This window comes from Rattus norvegicus, chromosome 17 (genome assembly GCF_021556685.1).
Source record: "Rattus norvegicus strain SHRSP/BbbUtx chromosome 17, alternate assembly SHRSP_T2T, whole genome shotgun sequence".
Lineage (NCBI taxonomy): Eukaryota > Metazoa > Chordata > Mammalia > Rodentia > Muridae > Rattus > Rattus norvegicus.
The window spans coordinates 9,174,946-9,195,463 of NC_141550.1; the positions used below are offsets into that span (position 1 = coordinate 9,174,946).

Below are 20,518 nucleotides of genomic sequence, written 5' to 3' on the forward strand. Positions count from 1 at the left end.
GGTAGGGAGTGGACTTTGACAGTCTTGTTGGGAAATATCAGGAAGGCTTTAAGGTAAACCTAACCTTAGACAATGGGCCCCTGGACGCCTCCTAGCCCAAAGCAGGTTCTGGAGTCTGGACCCAGCAGCAGGCAGAGCCCTTCACGGCACCACTTGGTGCCCACTCATCCTTGGCTACCTTGTCTTCATCCGGCTTCTTTTCTACCAATGAAAAAACCTGGAGCCCATTATTTCATTCTCATGGACAGAAGCTTTAGCGAACATTTGATGTGCTAGAAGGCCATGCTGAAGACACTGTTAGCAGTTCTTAAGACAGGTGTTGCTTAAACCTGGCGTGAGGTGCACGCACATGCTAAGGCCGCACAGAGGGCAGGAGAACCAGATCTGAGGCCAGTCTGGCCGGCCTACAGAGTAGGTTCCAGGCCAGCCTGGGAAGCACAGACTGACTGCTCTCTGCTCATTTCAATTCTCACAGCTGAGATGCAAGGGAACTGTGTCCTCAGACAAGAAAGGGCCTCTGCAGAGTCAGCTTCAGAAGCTGCCAGGTTAGGACATGTGCCTAGGACTGTTGTGTTCTTAGTACTTGGCGCCCAGCTCACAGGCAAGGTAGTATCGGGGACTCAGGAAGATAAGGATCCTAGGAGTTTGTAGAGGCTGGTAGAAAGTTGTGGCTAAACAGCTCTTGGTCCCTAAAATTTGCACAGATAGCCTTCCCCAACACCCGCCCCCCAAACGCTCTTGCCAATTCCTGACTTCCAGGTGACTGCTTCAGGACCTGGCCATCCCTAACTTCAGGAACTCTCTGACTTAGGTGGCTGGCCTACATCACCGCCACCTCTCACTCACCTCTTCTCTTTGCCCACCACACTTTAAGAGAGGCTTGGATCTCATGCATGTGAGCCAGGTCAGAATGGACACACAGCAGCTCCGTGTATCACTAACTCAGGGCAGGTATTTCTAACAACAGCTCCCACCTGCCCCTCCAGGCCACTCCCTAGTTTACAAGGCCTCTCTGACCTCAGAAAGCCTAAAGACCACCTCTCTAGCAGTCACACACATACCCAAACTGGTATCTAAGGCCGTGTCCCACCTAGCAGTGGAAAAGCAGACTCAATCACCACACAAGGTTTGGTTGCCTGCAAAATCCTGAGCACTCCTGGGCTTTGGAAGGGCTGCCCCATGGCCCACTCCTGGGCTTTGGAAGGGCTGCCCCATGGCCCACTCCTGGGCTTTGGAAGGGCTGCCCTTAGTCCCATTACAGGTCTGCCTCCAATGCTTCAGCAGGTGCGAGAAATGGAAGAATCACTGAAACACCGGAAATAAAGAGGCAGCAGGGGCGGCTGGCCAGCCTTGTGCTCAGACTGTATTCACACAGACAGACACATGGCAGCTTACATTGGTCATAGACACATGGCAGCTCACATTGGCTTTAAACATGGAAACGCCAGGGCCGTATGGTCCCATACTGTCCTTACTAGCATCAGGACAGCCATCACAGTCTGGGAAAGGCTAGGGCTAGGGTCTGGGGCTTAGGCACAGCCTTACCCTACTCTCTTCACACAATGATATACACTCACACCCGCCTCCCGCAGGCACACACAGGAAGGTTGGATTATTGCTGGGCACATGTCTACTTTTATGAGGGATTCTGGAATGTTGGAGGGCTAATTCTAACCCCTCTTATGGCCTGGATATGACCCAGAATAAGGACCAATGTGCTCTGGGAGCTGGAAGGCAAAAAGCAACCCATCTGGGGCAGTGGTGTGATAGGTCCCCGTCAGCTCAGTTTGCAGTCACACTGTGACCCAGGCCCGGAGAACACAAAGCCCCCGTCTCCAGCTCTGACAAACGCTGAGACGGAATGAAAGCATTGGGCAACTGGAGCATGGTGGCCTCAGTCCACAACAGACAGGCACGAGTCTCACTTGAGTCTGATGGTGGCCGGAGCAATGCTGTGGTCAGAGGTCTGACCTGGCCCACACACTGCTTGCTCATCTGGACTGGGCCCCATTAGCCTGGAGGTTGGCACTGGTTCCTCTTGCCAGCTCCTGGCTCTCCTGGCCAGGGCTAGTTGCCCTGGGGTGCCAGACCCAGGGTGGAGTTAAGAACGCTCTGGTAGCTATATACATTCGTACAAATACATAAACACATAAAGCCCCGAGCTCCACAGAGAAGAGCTGAAGGGACGCACCTTTGTCCCAAGATGGCCCAGGCCTCGTCAAACTCAGCTGGGCCAGTGGCTGAGGAACGGAGGACACTGGGGACAGTTCCGGCTGTGTTCCACAGACCACGACTGGCGTGGACAACTGGAAACAGCACTGTGCAAAACTGTCAACGTCAGTCACTGAGTAGCTGCTACCGCCAGCCGCCGGTGGGGGCCTCGGCCTGGGGGCTAGAGGCGGGTGGGGAGCTCTTCTTCACTGTCGCTGCAGTTCCCACAGCAATCCTGGAGGGACAGGGAAGACATGAAGGGAGAGAGAGAGGCACAGCGCTGCCATTAGTCACCATTAGGGCTGACCACGGCCATTAGTGTCCTGCCCAGACAGGGTTGTGGGCTTCCCACAGGAGGCTTAGAGCAGCAGCTCGGCCAAACATAGGTGGCGTCAGGGTACAGCTTTCTGGCGACAGATTGAAGTAAGACTAGGGAGCTCCCGGGATCTGTCAGAGTAAGGCCTCTGTCCATCCCCCTGGACAGACTCGGGCACAAGGGGACAGTTGCTAAGCAAGGTTAGCAGCTTGAAGGGGTCAGGGTGCAGGGAGGCAAGCAGCAGGGAGGGAGCGGGTAAGGTGGACACCAGACTTCTTTCGCCTACATCTCGCCTCTGCCATGGAAGGGCTGCCTGGGGCTCCCCACAGTCAGGCAGCAAGGCCAACCCATGAGGAGCCCACACTGCTCACCTCTGGAAAGAGAAAAGAGGCCATGAGACCAGCCAGGCATGGGGGGGTCGGAGGGGCAGGCAGGAATGAGGCACCTTAGGCACCACTGGATGCCCACTCCCGGGGCAGGCGCGCACCGGCTCTGCCTCCCACCCGCTATCCCAGTGGAGCAGGCTGGGACCCGTCAGGCACTGCTAGGACTTACTTGTCTACTGAAGAGTCTCTGTAGCAATCCCTTCTTGGGGGGTGCAGTGGGCTGGCCCTTCCAGTCCAGGTCTGGGGGAACAGACCCATCCAGCCCAAAGACATTTAGTTCCTGGAAGCACTCAGTCTCCACCATCTAGCCAGGAACAAGAAGCCGTGAGAGTTCACCCCAGGGGTGCCCTACCTGGACCTCATCCCATTCCCAGGATAAGTCCTACCTCGTTCTGCCAGGGGATGGACACACTACCCGTGGCAAACTTCTGGTAGAAGTCTTGGTCTGTGGGCTCCAGATCCACACCTTTAACTGTGGAGAACTGTTCAATGTCCAGCACGTCCTTGCAGTAAATGGCCTGGGGCTAAGGGTGGAGAGGTGGGCAGGAGTCAGGAGGGCTGGAGTCTCAGCCACCCTCGCAGCTCCCTGGTCTGGAGAGCAGCGCAGAGCCCACACATTCCTAAGCCCGGCACTCTGCTGTCTCGGAGGCTTTTCACCTCTGTGGACTAGGATCTGACCCTTTCACCTCTGTGGACTAGGATCTGACCCTTTCACCTCTGTGGACTAGGATCATGACCCCTTTCACCTCTATGGACTAGGATCATGAGCCCTTTCACCTCTGTAGACTAGGATCTGACCCTTTCACCTCTGTGGACTAGGATATGACCCTTTACTGTGCAGCAACTAGACAGGCTGTGTCCAGACATGGTACTGGGCTATCCTGGCCTTCTGCTTGCACAGGCCTGCTTGGCTATGTGTGGGGTTGGGGTGGGAAGGGGACTGGAGGAGTCTCAACTCTAGGATGTCTAGTCGGTCTTACCAACCATCCTCCCAGTTCCTGCTGGGAGGGGGCTCTGCATTTGAAGACCACTTTCTTTTTTCAAAAACCTTACCACAAAGGAAGTCACTTAAGACACTGTCATCATGGGGCCAGAGGAGCAGTTCAATGATAGAACATTCGCTCAGTAGGCTTCAGGCCCTGGGTTCAATCCCCAGCACACATACATAACTACCAACCTACCTACCGGTAACATTATCACCATCACCATCATGTGAAATCGAACCTGCAAAGACCTAAAGCTCCCTACCAATTGTAGCATTTATGCCTCCATAATGTTACGCCAATGTCTATACTGCGGCAGAAAGAATGCTTGAATCTGTGAGTTCAAAACCGAACAAGACAATACAATGGCGCCTCATCTCAAAAGAAGTAGACAGGATTATTTCTGATAGCCCCAGCCCCTGAAAAGAAAAATACCCTTAGGTCAACTAGGAATAAGGTTTATTGTATATCCATATAATAGCTTTAAGCATTAATCGGCTTTTAAGAATGTTCCAACATGGGCTGGAGAGATGGCTCAGGGGTTAAGAGTACTGACTGCTCTTCCAGAGGTCCCGAGTTCAAATCCCAGCAACCACATGGTGGCTCACAACCATCTGTAACAGATCCTGGTGTATCTCAAGACAGCTACAATGTACTCATATACATTAAATAAATAAAATACCAAAAAAAAAAAAAAAAAAAAAAAAAAAAAAAGAAGAAGAATGCTCCAACATGGGTGAACCTTAAAAGTATGCTTAGCAAGACAGTCACAGAGGACCGTGTTGAACATGCCCACATCCACCCACATAACTGAAGCGTCTAAACTAGGTGAAGACAGACAGCTGTGACTTCCTGGGGCAGGAGGGAAGGATTCAGAACCCTAATGGACACAGGTTTGCTTATGTTCTGAAAGGGCTGGTAAAAACATTCTGAACTTTTGTAGTGACAGCCACATGACTTTAATTGAACTGCATACTTTATATGGGTTAACTGTGAGTTTCGTCTCAATAGAGTTGTTAAAAATGTATTGCTGTGGGCTAGCGAGATGGCTCAGCAGTTAAGAGCACTGACTGCTCTTCCAGAGGTCCTGAGTTCAAATCCCAGCAAACACATGGTGGCTCACAACCATCTGTAATGGGATCCGATGCCCTCTTCTGGTGTGTCTGAAGACAGCGACAATGTACTCACATACATAAAATAAATAAATCTTTAAGAAAGAAAGTACTGTCAGCTGAGCACAGTGGTGCAGACCTCTGGCCCCAGCACTCAGGAGGCAGGGGCAGGCGGATCTGTGAGTCAGGGCCAGCCTGGTCTACAGAGTGCGTTCCAGAGCTACAGAGCTACAGAGAAACCCTCCCACCCCATCCTCCCACAAAAGTGTTAAGTGCTGGTCTAGAGGTTCACACGCACACAAGCACACACAAATACACATGTAATGTCTTTTAATTAAAAATATAGGGGTTGGGGATTTAGCTCAGTGGTAGAGCGCTTGCCTAGGAAGCGCAAGGCCCTGGGTTCGGTCCCCAGCTCCGAAAAAAAGAGCCCCCCCCCAAAAAAAAGAGCCCAAAATAAAATAAAATAAAAGCATTGTTTGCTTTTTCATCTGCTGTTCCAACATTAAGCTCCAAGACACTGACTTTGTTTCTAACTTTGAGCAGATGACCTACAGGCAGTGACCATTTAGACGATGGACAGACAGAGTAACCTGTGCAGCAGCTTCGGCCTGAGGCAGCAGGAGGAAGTCACACCTGTTCCGTTCAAGTGCCAGCTCACTGACAATGCTCACCGCACCGTGTGAGCCATCACTCAGAGGCCCCCTCACTGGCCTCTCCCCAGTTCACACTCATCCTTTATGACCCATTTCCACACCTCACATTAGGCTAAAACCCAAAGGTCTGCTGCCCTCCTTAGGACACCATGACATTCACTGGGACTGCTCTGCACCTACTTGCTCCAGACACACTGGCCTCGTGGTGGTGTCTCCATGTCTCTAGGCTCATCTGTTGGTGCCTGTCTGTCCCTTCTACCTGCAATACCCATGCCCTCTCGTCTTGCAAGGCTCTCTCCTTCAGTTCTGCTTACGCATCACCTTCTCAGAGATTACCCCCTGAGATGACCAACACCCACATCACTGGCTTCTTAGCCTGCTCTCTTTTTCCTGTCAGACTCGGGACTACCTGAAAGCCCTCTTTGCGTGTTAGTTTATTTTGGTGTCTCTCTCCATCAGAGCGTGAGGAGAGGCCTGGCTCTAAGAACCTCACCATCTCCAAGATCTGACAGACAGACACTCAGGGATTTGTCAAATGCATAAACACACGTGGCTGACAGCCATCAACCTGGTGATCTTATCAGCTCAAGACTTTCCCAAGTGACAATCTGTCAATCACACCCTGTGTCCACAAACACATGGGAGGAAGCATATAACTCCACCCTGGCCAATCACAACTTTTCCTTTGACATTACAGAGGAACCGGAATTCAGTTCTGTACAGACAAGTGGAAGAGTCAAGGTGGAGGCCTAGCAACCCAGTACAAAGCCCCAGGGATGGCCCGGAGAGACATGTGGCCAATGACCCAAGAGACTTACGTGTGCTTGAGCAGGGTCTCTGCTACTAGGCACTGATGTCTAGAGGACAAGGCCTCCAGAGCGCCCACCCCATCAGATGCAGAGCTCAGGGGTAAAACTCCCAAAAGGGACATCTTGGGCTCAGTGGTTAGAAGTATGCAGTGCCACTGTGGAGGATCCGAGGTGACTCCTCTCTGGAGGTGCACGATTACCTGTGACTCCATTCCCAGGAGAGGCTGAAGCTTCGGGCCTCTGTGGCAACGGCACTCCCATCCATGTACCCAGACACAGACAGACATACAGACATACACATACCCCACAGACACACACATACATAGACACATACATAGACATACTCATACCCACACAGAAACAGACACATAAACACATAATTAAAAATAAGATAAATATTTTAAAATAAAAATGTGAAGGGGGTAATTTCTGCCTGCAGAGGGGCAGTTAGCCCCGTACCCCTGCTGACACCACCATCTTGGCTTCTGGAAGTGGACTACTCCCATTGACCAGCAAGGCACAATGATGTGGGTGTCCAGTGAGACCCTTAGTGAGCAGTTTTCAGAATTTCATTTTAAATTCTTGAAAAGACTTGCCCTGTGTCCACTGAGGGGCTAGCTAAGAAGACATGCGCCTGAGCCACTAAGTCACCAATGCCACTCCCTGGGAAAAGACGCCTACTGTGGAGGCATAGAAGGCTAACCAATCACAGTAAAGAGGAAGCCAGTTCCTTCAATGCTCCCAGAGCAGCCTCATGACCACCCCTCATCCTAACCTGGTACACTAAGACCCACATTATGTTGGGCTTTTCATTTTCACAATCTATACACACACACACACACACACACACACACACACACACACACACACGCACGCACGCACACATGCATACACGCATGCACGCACACACACAGACACACACACATGCACACGTGCACACAAATGCTCACACACATACAATTGGGGGGTGGGGATTGCCCAAGTCATTAGATGGGTTTTTCCAACATCTGCACTGACAGGAACCCGGCCATTGCTCCCCATCGCCCCATCCCATCCCGCCCCTGTTCGGCCTGACCATTAGGGAGGACAGGACTTACGTCAGGTTTAAAAGGTGGTTCTAGCATTCCAGCTCCCAGCCGCTTGAAATTCAGTTTCTTGAAAAGGGGGTGCTCCTTTACCTCACGGGCACCACCTCCACGACACCCCAGGCGCTCAGCAGGGTCCTTGTTGAGAAGCTATAGAGGGGCAGAGGCTAGGGTAACTGAGTGGATGAGGTACCCCAGCTCCCCCCAGCTAAGACTCGGGCCTGCAGTACCTGAGAACAGAGTGAGCGTGCCTGTGGGGAGAAGCGGTCGGTGTACTCCTCAGCCACCTCCTTGACCAGCCGCTCCACCTCCTCCCGCTTGATCTTCTTCTTCCTCTGCTGGAAGGGCGACTGTCCCGCAATCATCTCGTACAGGAGGCAGCCTAGCGCCCACCAGTCAGGACTGAATGTGTAGCGCTCATTCTTCACCACCTCTGGAGCTGGGCAGGGGACCAGGAGTCAGGGCTGGGCAGGTACTGAGGAGCAGAGAGCCCTTGGGCCCCAGGAACCAAAACCAGAGAATCAAACATCCTCTGGATAGGCAGGTATGCCACTGGCCTGGTGGGGACCTCAGCCAGCATGAGAAAACACATCTCCTCAACGACAGCTGATGTGACCCCGAGGGGGAGGGTCACATCAAAGAACTCCAAGTCCCATTGCCTTGTTTTCACCGTGTTTGGGGGAGGGGTCCTAGTGCTGGAGTTTGTTGGCCCCAGGGCCACACAAATGTCAGGCATGTACTTTGATACATCATACACACCCAACCAAGAACCCCCCCCCCCGCTTTTTTTTTTTTTCGGAGCTGGGGACTGAACCCAGGGCCTTGCGCTTGCAAGGCAAGCGCTCTACTCTACCACTGAGCTAAATCCCCAACTTTTTTTTTTTTTTTTTTTACATTAAGTTGTTTAGTTTGTTAAATGCTGGCAATCAATTCAAATTATTCTAAAAACAATTCAATTTCGAAATTAACGTATGGCAAATCAGGACCATGTATGTAGCTACTGATTTGTAACTCTTGGCTTTCACAAGAGATTGAACCCGCCCACTGGCTGCTACCTCCCACCTGTCCCGGCAGCCGGGCTCCTACATGGCTCTCCCTTCAGCATCTCCTTTCACCTCAAAGCCCTCCAGGAGGCAGCTCTGATGAGGTTTTACAGTAGGAAAGAGAAGGCAAAAAAGTGCTGTGACTCGCCCAAAATGGAGTCTGGAGAGTCTAGAGTGTACTGGGTCACTGTCCACAGGCTAGGTGTCCATGGCCTGTGTCCCCCATGAGTGACGTGCTGTCCAGCATGGGCCATGCAGGGAACACTGGACCCTGGTTATGCATTCTGTTCCCCTTTACTCTCATAGGCTCACTCAATCCTAGGTGTGTGATAAGCATCCAGCAAATGAATAGCAGGGCTCACAATGGTGGCGTCTAAGTCTTGCTCTCCCGACACACACACACACACACACACACACACACACACACACACACACACACACAAGTAACAATGTTGGTATGGGCGATCTATCTACTCTGAGGTAGACACCCTCCCTCCCCCAAAGGACTTACCCATGTAGCCCACAGTGCCCACACGGCCTTTGATGGTCTGGCCCTCAGGAACATGCACAGCCAGGCCCAGGTCGGAGATTCGAATGTGGCCTAGTTGGGTATTGAAGCAGGTGGGTCCACTGATGGGCCAAGCCTTCCCATCTCACCCCACCTCCCACTTGGGCCTTCTCACCCACCATGGTCATCCAGAAGGATATTCTCTGGCTTTAGGTCCCTATGGGGAGAGAAACACAGGGTCAGATGCCCATTTTCCAGGAGGGCAGACAGAGCCAACGTCTTGGAGTTTAAGTGCCTGTTGGGTTCAGGCATAGAGTGAGACTGAAGAGCCCTGCTTTCCCCAGGCAGCAGCCAGTACCTCAGGAACTTTCTAGGGTAGTGAAAAGTGACTTCAACCCAAAGAAGTGAGGACTCCCACCCAGGGAGAGGGGATCCCTGGAAGTCATCCTTGGACTTGTTCACCTGTGATGTTGAAGCTCCCTTCCCCCTGGTGGCCAATTCTACCTTCTCTGTCACATGAGGCTACTCTTCCACCCCTCAGAGGGCCACTGGAGGCTCAAATGAAAGCTCCGCCCCTAACCACAAGCGGGGCTCTCTCTACTGCTGAGCCCACCTTCCAGGCAGGAAGTAGGGCCTCCCAGAAACAGAATTCATGTTGGAAGCAGGGACTAGTGACTAGCTTAAAGTCACATAGAGAAGGCTGACAAAAATCAGAATTCACACACTGGCCAGCAGGCTGGATCCCCAAACCTATCAAATCTATCAAGCATGAGGGAGTCTGTGTGGAACCAGTGTTGGCTTGTGATTAGAGAAACCTCCAGCAGCCTGAGCCGCCACCATCATGCCTAACTGCTGCCCCACCCAGGAAGGACCAAGGCCTGGAACAGCCAGCCGTCCAAGTGCCACCCTACCTGTACACGATGCGTTCCCGGTGTAAGTCCTCCAGACCACAGCAGATCTCGGCAGCATAGAAGACAGCACGTGCTTCGGGAAAGCCAGCCTGGCCCATGTGGTAGATGTGGAACTTGAGGTCGCCTCCATTCATCAATGTCAGCACCAGGCACAGTGCATCCTTGGTCTCATATGCGTAGGCTAAGCTCACCTGTGCTCAGGAGACCCACACTCTCAGGAGCATGCGCAAGGGCACACTCTCCTGTGTACAAATGGCAGCCACCCAAACAATCTTCTGCGTGCCACTCCTTAGGGCTCAGCAGGCTTCCTGCGCCTGGAATAGCACTCCGACCCCACCCTTCTTGGGTACTGTCCAGGGCAGGAAGGGACGGGGCAGAGGGCAGTCCCTTAGGCAACAGGGAGGGACTTTAGCCTGGTGGGTGGGGAATGTAGCCTAGTGTGACCTAGAGGGAAGGGAGAGGGCTCCTGTGTACTTACTACAAACCTACTGTTCACTTTCTCCAGGATCTGCTTCTCGTTGAGAGCCATGGCCTCCCCCTTCCGCTTCTTTATTCGTTTCTTTTCCAGTTTTTTGCACGCATACATCTTGCCTGTTGCCCGCACCTGGCAGGCACACACCTGTAGCCAGGTGGACAGGGACAAATGGGGGCCAGCCGTACCCTTACAGAAGGTGGGAGGGTCCAGGCCTACTCTACCCAATCTAACATACTCTGCAAGGACACCAGGTGGCCACTTACCTCCCCAAAGCCACCTTTGCCCAGGACTCGGTACTGCCTAAAGGTGTTTTTGGTCACTGGCTGCCTATAGGCAAGAGTAAAAGAAACAAGAATTTATGCAAGCAGGGCTTGCCACAAGGCCCTACAACCTGGCCAATTGCCAGCCAGCTTGGGAGGAGCTCACCTTTCCAGCCACTTCCACTGCAGGAAACGGTTGAAGTAGATGCTGTCGAGGTAGTCGGCAAAAGGGGCCATGCTTAGGTACTCATGGGTCAGCCTATTGAGAGAGGATGTCTACAGGTGAGCCTCTAACAAGCCCAACTCTCAGTCTGAAAGCCCAGGCCTCCCATGACATGATGGTCAGCCACAAAGCACCATCCTCCTTGGGCACTGAGCAGGCAGGAGACATGCATCCACACTGAAGCAGGGGTGGGAGACAACTGCTAAACTCAAACCACATGGGCAGGAAGGAGCTGAGCTGGCCACAGACTTCAGAGCCCGCAGAAGCCCCTTCCCTGGCACAATTCCAGACCTGTGTGCACGGAGCCTTACCGGGTCAGCTCCTGGAAGAGGTCTTTGCAGGGTCCCTGCTCTAGCCGCTGGGCACAGTTACTCACCAGCTGCCGGGGAACTTCAGGGATGAGGTCAGGACCCTAGGGACATGCCACAGACAGCTCAATGCAGAGGGCTCCCTTGGACAACTGCCTACTCCCGGGGTAGCACTGCCAGATGGCTGGGGATGCCAAGGGTGGCTGTGGGTGGGTAGTGTACAAGTTGCCTCTTTGCTGAACTCCCTCCCTTTCTGCCGACCCTTAAGGCAGGGTAAGGCAGCCCCTGGCAAGCTGCCTGACCCAAGCTCAGCCCAACCAACCCTTGGGCTACATGCCCTTGGGGCTGCCTGGAACAGCTCCAGGGCACTCAGTGCCCAGGCTGTGGTCACTCGGTGCCTGTTGTCACTGGGCCCTGCCTGCTGCTGTCATCTCTCCGTCACTGCTCACTCACCGTGTGGCTCAGAAAATTCTGCATTAGCCGACGCCCACATGCCTTCCGTTTCTCATCAGGGGTCACCTCATACTCAGCCTGCAGGGAGAGGCAAAGAACTTTGACGGATGTGGGGGGCTGGGGGGTGGGGCAGGACCTCTGCGTGCCCTCAGTGCTGGGCTGGGACACTCACCACCCCATCCAGGAAGGCAGTACAGCGGGTCAGCTCAGGCCTCGTAGCGCAGAACTCACGAAATAACAGGCGCCCAATGGGCTGACGCTCACACAGGCTGTGGTAGTCACGTTCTGCAGGCCGAGGGGGGAGTTGCTGGTCACAGACTTAGGACTCATTGGTAGGGTACTCTGGTCTATACCCCCACATCTGGAATCCAATAACTTGTAGCCCCAAAGAGTGGTAATCATTATCTCATCTCTTCAGAACCCTCCCTGCAATCTTCAGATGGGTGCCACTGTAATTCCAGTGTGACTTGGGGGCTATGGGACCCAGAGAAGTTGATTAATTCAACTCAGTGCCACACAGCCAGGAGTCTGGGCTCCAGACACCAGGTCTCCTTTCCTTTCCCTGTGCTCTCCTGGACTTGCTTGTCACAGTTCTGGAGTTGGGTGTGGTCTGTGAGGTTCCGGCCCAGCCCAGCCAGCCCAGCCAGCCCAAGCTTACACCTGTTGCCTGCCTGGCCTGGTGAAAGTGCGAGAGGAAGCTGTGGCTTCCGCTGCGCTCAGCTGGGCCTCCATCCCAAGCACATGCAAGCCATCAGCAGAGGACTGGGCCACCTTAGGTACTGTTCAGATCCACATCCAAGATGCAGGAACTGGGGCGAGCCCTTCTACAAGTAGCTGTCACACTGCTCTAGCTTTGATGGGTACCCTCGGGTCTGGCCCAGGTGAGGCTCCTAAGCACAGTACTCCAGACCTAACTTCCCTTCCCAAGTTTCTCTCTTCTCCTCTAGCACTCCTCCCTTACCCATGCCCACTCTGCTGATGCCAGTCAGTCTCGGTTCTCTACCCTCTACCCATTTCAGGCCCAGGAACTGAAACTGGACTACGAAGTCTCAATTTTCCTCGACACCCCTCCCCCACGGCACCCCTGTGGCCAAGGCAACGCCTGGGGATGGCTCCTCATGGGTAGTCCCCTAGTGCGCTCTGGCAGCCTCACCAAGGCTGAGCCGGAGCTCTTCACACTGGCTGATGTGGGGGAACTGCAGCATCTGGCGCCATTTCTTGCTCTTGCCTTTACGATTCCCGCCACCACCTGCAAAGCAATCAGGAGCTGGGTCTCATCGGAGGCCTGGGCCACCAGCCTCCAAACCCTTCCCCTATCGTGGAGCACAGAGGCCTTCAGGGCCCTGTTAAGGCCAAGCCTGCTGTGGGACGAACCTCGGGCTTCTTCCTCACATTCCACATGCCTTTATCGAGTTCTAAAACACACATGGTCCTTCTGGACACCCATGTTAAGGGCTCCTTGGATGAGCAATGACATCTTGGCAAAAAGTTCAGCCTCGTTCCCTCCCCTAGCTCAAGAGGAAGTAGACTAGAAGCTGGGCAGTGTGGTGCACACCTTTAATCCCAGCACTATGGAGGCAGAGGCAGGAGGATCTGAGTTTGAGGCCAGCCTAGTTAGCAGAGCAAATTCCAGGGCAGCCAGGGCTACATAGAGGAATTTTGTCTCTGGAAAAAAGAAAGGAAGTAGACAAGACTAGAAGCCGGGCACAGCAGCAGTCACCATTGATCTTAGCATTCAAAGCAGGTAGATCTCTGAGTTTGAGGCCAGCCTGGTCTACAAGTCAGTTCTAGAAAAATCAGGCTACATAGTGAGACCATGGTCTTTAAACAAACAAACAAGGAAGTAGACAAAGCTACCACAGTCGAGGGTACCATGTAAGAAGCCAAGGCATGCCAGCTAGAGATCCTGTGTCATACAGGACATGTGTGAGACACCAGAGGCAATCTGAGCAACCTCATACTCCTAACACCAATCACTGCACCAGAACTATCTCCCTGCCCTCAGCAAGGGGGTGGCAGAGGCCCAGCACTCAGGATGCCCTATCACTCCTTACTGATGCCTGCCTTGTTTCATTTAGCTGAGCTGGCTGGGATGTCTCCAGAGCCTAACAGGCAGGTTAAATGTGTGCTTCGGGAACTCCGCCCCTACCAGCACAAGTAGTGAGATAAGCAAACTAGACGAGAAACCGAAAATGAAAACTATTAAAAAAAAAAAAAAAGCCAGGAGTCCCAGCCCTTGAGAGGTGGAGACAGGTGGGCCTCTGTGAGAGGGAGGCTAGCCTGGTCCACAGATGCACGGTCTCAAAGAACCAAAGGCAGGCAGACAAACGGAGCACGTCAGAGTGGGGCCCACTGGTGCCTTTGGGATGACACACTCAGAATGATGGGAGGAGCCCGAGCCTTGCGGCCTCCTGGACCTGGATCTCCAGTGTACACTTCCGGCCATCACTGCATCCCCCGGCTCCACCCAATTTTCATGACACTGTAGGGTGAGCGGGAAACATCGCGTCCAGCTCTCAGTAGGGCTGTAGAAAGAGCTAAGACCTGACTCCAATTCACCGACAACCTCAGGCAATCAACTTCCCTCGCCTGGCCTCAGTTTCCCCAGCATTGCCTCTATCCGATCTGTAAATGATGCAGGGGGAGGAGGAGCTGCCTTCTGGGAAAAGGTCACGGCTCGGTCCCTGATTGGGCTCCCCGAGGAAGGAGGAAGTACTACAGTGTCCCCTTGAGAAACCCTCTGGTGGCCCTGCCACAGCCTGCACCCCATGTGCCCCACAACCCTTCTTGCCTCACTGCAAGTGAGCAAGAAACCTCCAAGTCCCTAACCTATGGCAAAGCCTCCCCAGAGGGGGCTCCTCCCTTTCTCCCTCCACCTCAGGTCCTCCACCCAACCCTACATTTTCTTGCCTCCCCCCTCCCCCGCAACAGTTACTTCCTCCTCCCCCCCCTCCCAGCTGTATCAAAGCAAGAGCAAAAAGTCACATGCAAATATCGTATCCTAGAACTGGCTGCCAACCTGTGGGGCTCCTCTCCACCCTACCCTGCCTTCGTCCTGTATGCCTCTGGCACCTTGGAAAGGAAGAAAACCCAAGTGAGGGGACACACCCCAAAGATCATCCCACCTAAGGAGATTACACACAAGTTAGGCTCTGGGCAGTGGATTCAGAAATCAAGCCCAGTTCTCAAGTTCAAGTTCCTTTACATGACTCGCATTCATTAAACGTCAACCGAGCTTTGTCCTAGCAAAGGTAGATAGATCTCTGAGTTCGAGGCCAGCCTGATCTACACAGCAAGGTCCATGTAAGCCAAGACTCTCTCTCTCTCTCTCTCTCTCTCTCTCTCTTTTGAGACCATCTCAAAAACAGAATCCACAAAATAAAGCCAACTGCATACATATAGACCACAGGTTTCCTAACTGCTGAGGGTCTCTGGTCACTTGGACAGCTGGCCCCAAGCTGCTAGCTGTTTTGTGAAATGATTCTGACACAACCAGTCCATAGGTATTAGAAGATCCCATGACAAGGAGGCTTTCCTTAAAATGTCTATGTAAAATAAAGAACAACGATGTTGAGTGGAAGGAAGCATCTCAAAGGCCATGCAGGTGTGCACAGGGCTGTCACAGGCAGTCCAGGACACAGGTCCTCCAGGGGAGGCACTAGTCTTCAGCCAGGATCTAGCAAGATCCACCTATGCAAAGGTGCCTACCGGGTCTGGCCCAGCAAGGCAATGCCCTCAGTGGGGCTGAGGCCCGAATTGGCTAGCCCTAGGAAGTGAGGCCTGGCCTTGGCTCTCCTTACCCCTCCTCCCCGGCTGGCTGGATGACGAGGCAGAACGGAATCGGCAGATGCCCCCAGAGGCTGAGAGGAAGGCCCAGCCCCTGAACTTGATAAGGGACAGGAGATAAGATAGCCTCCCTTGGGCACTAAGGACCCAGCCTACCCATCCCATTTCCAGGCAACACCTCTCTGGGTGTGCCATGCACTGAGTAGGCAGAGGACATCGGGGACTGCACCACACTGGGGGGCTTCTCTGAGCTTCCCGTAGGCTCTACTGGGCCTGAGCTTGGGCCAGTCTCTGGTCGGAGTCTCAGTTTCCCACCTATCACCTGATATAGAACAGTGAGGCCGAAGGAAGGCTCTGTCGGCATGGAAACCCATCAAAAAGTGGAAAGTTGTCACCGTGTCCCTCCCTCCTTGGAGTTCCAAAAAGAAAAATCTTGTTGGTGTTGGATCCCCCAGCACCCTGGACAGAGTAGGGCAGTACAGGTGTCTGATGTTTATGTCGCTCAAGTGACAGCAGCAGTGAGTTTAAGACCTGGCTCTAGTCACCTAGGACCCATAGAGCAGGTGCCAAATAACAAGTCGAGTGAAACCAATGAAGAGCAACTCGGCAGCATATCCATGCGCGCGCGCACACAGTAAGCAGGCTTTTAACCTTCAGTCCTAATAGCCCAGTATGTTCGTCTCCCACTTATTTCTTCGTGCATCTGTCCTAACAGGTCACAGCCTTGCTGAATGCAAAACGCAATACCCATTCACCCGTTTTTAGTATCCAGAAGCTCCAGGTGAATGGTGGTTCTGCTGGTAATGTGTGTGTACCCAGAAGTCCCCCCACCCCGTCGGTTGGGTTGTCTATGCAAAGGCTCGGTTCATTCATTCTCCAATCTTTATAGATTAACAACTTTGTGCTGTTCAGAGCATCTGGGCCTGGGGCACGTGGGGCACCTTCCTGCCTCTCACCTAGAAGAGGCCTCATACGCATTCTCCTGGGGGCTCATGTCCCACATTTTCTCTTCCTTCCCTTTCTCCTTCATCACCCCCACACCCGGCGTGAGGCTCATGGCGCGACCCCCGCCCCTCCCGGGCCCCGGGTTCCGGGGGCAGATGCGGAGGGCCGGAAGGGCTCATGTATGCGCTTAAGAGTCTGGGTGCAGACTCCAGGGCACGAGGGCAGCTGGGGCCCGGCCACCTCATTGGAGCTCGGAGGTCGCGCACCCGCGATCCCCGCACCCGGGCCTGGCCGCCCGCCTGCCTGGCCTCACCTTCCCGGGCCTTGAGTAGCACCGTGTTCGCTACGATGTTCTCGAGCTCCATGGGCTGCAGCGCCGCCCGGCCCGCCAGGCCGCGCCGCCGGCCGGGACCGCCCACGAGAGCCGGGGCCGATGGCGATCGGCGCGGCTCGGCTCGGCTCGGCTCGGCTCGACTGACCGCGCCGCGGCCTCCCGGGCCTCACCGGCCTCCCCGGCCGCCGCCGCCCGCCGCGCACTCTGCGCCCCTCCCGAGCCACCGGCGCCCGCCCCGCCCCGCCCTCTGTTTACTTGGCTCAATCAATAGACGAGCGGACGCTCCCCGCGCCGGACTACTATTGGTCAGCCTCTTTCTCCTACCCCGCCCACGGAGCCGGGAACTCGCTCCCTGCGGGGAGGGGGTGGACCCCGTTGCGTCGCCTCTTTCTGGTTGGACTGCGGGCGGGATTCGGCCCCCAGGTTCGAATTTCTAGGCCTTCGTAGGAGGCTGAGCTGCCAATTAGGGCCGAGCCTTTGCCGAGAAGTCGGAGGTGGGCCCTTTCGGGAGCCACGCCCAGGAGGCCAAACATACGATTGGATTAAGCAAGCGTCAACCGTGCATCTTTGCGATCCGATTGGGTGACAAGGTGGGGGCGTGGCAGAGTTTCTGGTTCGCAGTTGGGATTTCTAGGGTTTTGTTGCGGACAAGCTGTGTATCCTACGGGCTAGCAGGTAGCTTGGTTAGGATGTGTGTCCTGCCGTTGTCCCTTGGGTCAGCTGCTTCTGAAGGGCGCACATCTAAAGCGAGCAGAGGACCAAAGGAGGCTATCGCCTTCCCAGCAGCGCCTGCCTCCAGCCTAGCTGCACCCCGCACCCCGCACCCCGCCCCCGCAGCCGGATGTTGTGATTTCTCCCCTCCCACCCGTCCGGCGCCTTCGGCCTCTGCTGCCTTATAAGGCAGCACTGCCACCCCAAGTCGTAGAGAATGAGTTCACACCCATTATACAGGTGGGGAGCTGAGGTGCTAGATGTTGAGTGGCTGGCTGCACGCGGAGACTGGGGGTGAAAAACAGGTCCTAATTTTTGCATCTCCTCAACACACTATAGTTCAAGCCCCCCACTTCCTCCTCCCCACCCCTTTTCTTACATCAGGAAATGGAGGCTTGCCCAAACTCAGGAATTAAGGAACAACCGGATTCAACTAGGTGTTTTTGATCCATATTCATTCATGAGTGCAAAAAATACCACTACTGCTTTTTCCCAGGCACCCAGCCAGGTGCCGGATATAGTGGTAACAGCAAAAAAGAAAAAAACCCAAACTCAGTGCTTACGTACTAGGCGGGAAGAAAGGTGGTAACAAGCACATTAATGGGTGGTTTTAGAATGAATGCTACTAAAACAGAGCTAGGGATGTCGCTTTGTGGTATAGTGTGCTTAGCATGCCCAGCCCCCCCACTTCATTAAGGAGACCGGAATGGTCTCAGGCTGTGACAATTAAGTAGACACAGAAGAGGCACTGCGCCTAAAGTTAAGTTTGGCGAGGACAAAAGCATAAGTGGCTCCAGAATCCAATGGTCTGAGGTAAACCAAAAGCAAGGGTGTCAGCTAGACCATGGAAGGCCTTGAGGTTTACCGAGAAGGGCTTGTTCTGTGAAATGTGAAGCTCCTGGAAGGTTGATCTGTATTTACAAATGATAGCTAGGACTAGTGGACTCGTAAGCACCAAAGACTGTTGGGTCCAGGTGAGACCCGAGGTCTAGTGAGAGTGTGCATCTGTGAAGCTTTGCTGGCATGGAGGGTGGTAAGAATCTTTTGGATAAATAACACTTTCGGGGCTGGAGAGATGGCTCAGTGGTTAAGAGCTCCAACTGCTCTTCCAGAGGTCCTGAGTTCAATTCCCAGCAACCACATGGTGGCTCACAACCATCTGTAATGGGATCCGAAACCTTCTTCTGGTGTGTCTGAAGACAGCTACAGTGTACTCGCTCTACAGTGTGCTCACATACATAAAATAAATAAAAATCTTTTTTAAAAAAAAGTTAATTCATTAAAAAACAAAACAAAAATTCGGTCCCCAGCTCCGAAAAAAAGAACCAAAAAAAAAAAAAAACCAAAAACAAAAACAAACAAAACAAAACAAAACAAACAACAACAAAAAAAAAAAACTGCTTTCGGCATCCTCGAGGATCCTGTAGCTGGGGAGAAGGCTCAGCTGGTATAGGCACCTGTGGGCGAGCATGACCAAATAGGAAGACCAGAATTCGATCCTGGGATTCATCTGGTGGAAGGAGACAGTCGACTGTATTTGTCGTCCTCGAGCTGCACACACATTAAGAAGTTAATAGAAGTAAACAAATCTATTTAAGCAAGTGCAACACGAACAAGAATCAGTAGAGGATGGAAGGGTGCTTAGTGTATACAGCACCTAACGGCAGAGTGTCTGTAGAGCTTATGTAGTGAGCCTTAGCTACCCAGAGACCCCCAAATGAGACTCGAGAATGGAGTTCGATGCAAAAGCAAGAGGTTTATTGTTCCAGTGCACTGGGGTTGTCCTGCACCCACAGGAGAGGTGACCACTTCTCTCTCATAAGCTTTTATACAATTTTTGAGGGCAGATTATAGCGACAGCAACTAGGCGCATAATGACTGGTGGTCCTGGTGACCATTACATTAATTAGCTGGGCAGCGAGGGGGATCAGGGACCCTCCCTCAGGCCCCATGGGAAGTTCCAAGTCAGGGCTCTCTCACTTAGAGTGGGCATTAGGGTAGGCTAGGGGAACATGAAATGGTAGTGTCTTGATGGAGCCCGGGTCAAGGATGTTTATTTTGGGGATAATGGGGAGTTGCAGAGGCAAATTTTAAGGAGAGTAGATTTGCTTTCCTAAAGGGCTCTAGGCTGCACTGCAGGCGTGAGCTGAGAATGGCAGGCTGTCTGTTTTGGTGTCCAGTATCTGAACACTGTTCTATCCTGGAGGAGTCCTAAGAGCAGTATGTCCTGACTCAAAGAAAAACAGAAAGGACAGAGAGAATTTACTCTCTTGGGTCCCAGGTAGCAGAACATGATCCAGTGTTTCCAACCAGGTCTTCGAAGCCAAGGACGGGACCAACACAAGACATCTGGAGGTCACTTGAAATTCACTGTGGGAGAAGTGGTGGTGATGGTGGAGTTGGGGGGTGAAGGCTAGGGGATACCGGTGTTAATCCAGCAAGGGGAATTCAACAAGTTCCCCCTCCAAGTCTCGCCCTGGTCTTAAATTACCCAGAATCTGATTAGGCTGCACTTACAACCAAGTATCTGGCTAAGACAGGAAGTAGACCTTTTGGGATGAGCCATTAGCAGAATAGTGGGTGACAGCCAGGCTATGTAAAGAACTGAGTAGAGACCACTGTTGAGCCAGAGTTAATAGGAGGTGAAGAGGAGATACCAGTCACAAGCCCCAGGTTTTAGAGATTTTTTTTTTTAATAAAGGGCTACTGATTTCTTTGATACCAGTCACTTTTCTGAAGCTATCACCTGTAAAAGTTCTCAGGTAGAATTTCGGGAATCATTTATATATATATATATATATATATATATATATATATATATATATATATATATATATATGATCATATCTTCTGAGAATACTGATATCTCTCCCTTTTCTTTTTTAAAGATTTCTTTATTATACATAATTTCACTGTAGCTGTCCTCAGACACACCAGAAGAGGGCATCCAATCTCACTACAGGTGGTTGTGAGCCACCATGTGGTTGCTGGGATTTGAACTCA

The 20,518-nt window shown here is 52.9% G+C and overlaps 1 protein-coding gene across 6 annotated transcripts; it reads right to left on the bottom strand.

The window, feature by feature from the left end:
* Window positions 1-1,320: 1,320 nt before the first annotated feature.
* Grk6 (G protein-coupled receptor kinase 6) lies at window positions 1,321-17,652 on the bottom strand. Of its 6 annotated transcripts, none has more exon segments than NM_001112712.2 (16): window positions 1,321-2,446; window positions 3,083-3,217; window positions 3,300-3,437; window positions 7,571-7,708; window positions 7,789-7,997; window positions 9,113-9,202; window positions 9,289-9,326; window positions 10,021-10,211; window positions 10,499-10,639; window positions 10,759-10,822; window positions 10,922-11,014; window positions 11,290-11,390; window positions 11,740-11,817; window positions 11,912-12,024; window positions 12,893-12,988; window positions 16,784-17,012. In NM_001112712.2, coding segments are annotated over 16 exon segments (1,731 nt in total). In that variant the 5' UTR covers window positions 16,836-17,012; the 3' UTR covers window positions 1,321-2,392.
* Between the last annotated feature and the right edge of the window lie 2,866 nt (window positions 17,653-20,518).

What these genes read in the sequence shown, in the direction of transcription:
- Grk6 (NM_001112713.1), bottom strand. Translation starts at nt 16,835, where the DNA reads ATGGAGCTCGAGAACATCGTAGCGAACACGGTGCTACTCAAGGCCCGG. An exon ending in AGAGCTCCGGCTCAGCCTTG is followed by an intron (nt 12,025 to 12,892) that starts GTGAGGCTGCCA and finishes CTCGGCCTGCAG; the next exon opens with AACGTGACTACCACAGCCTG. An exon ending in CCATCCCCTGGCAGAACGAG is followed by an intron (nt 3,218 to 3,299) that starts GTAGGACTTATC and finishes GTTCCTGGCTAG; the next exon opens with ATGGTGGAGACTGAGTGCTT.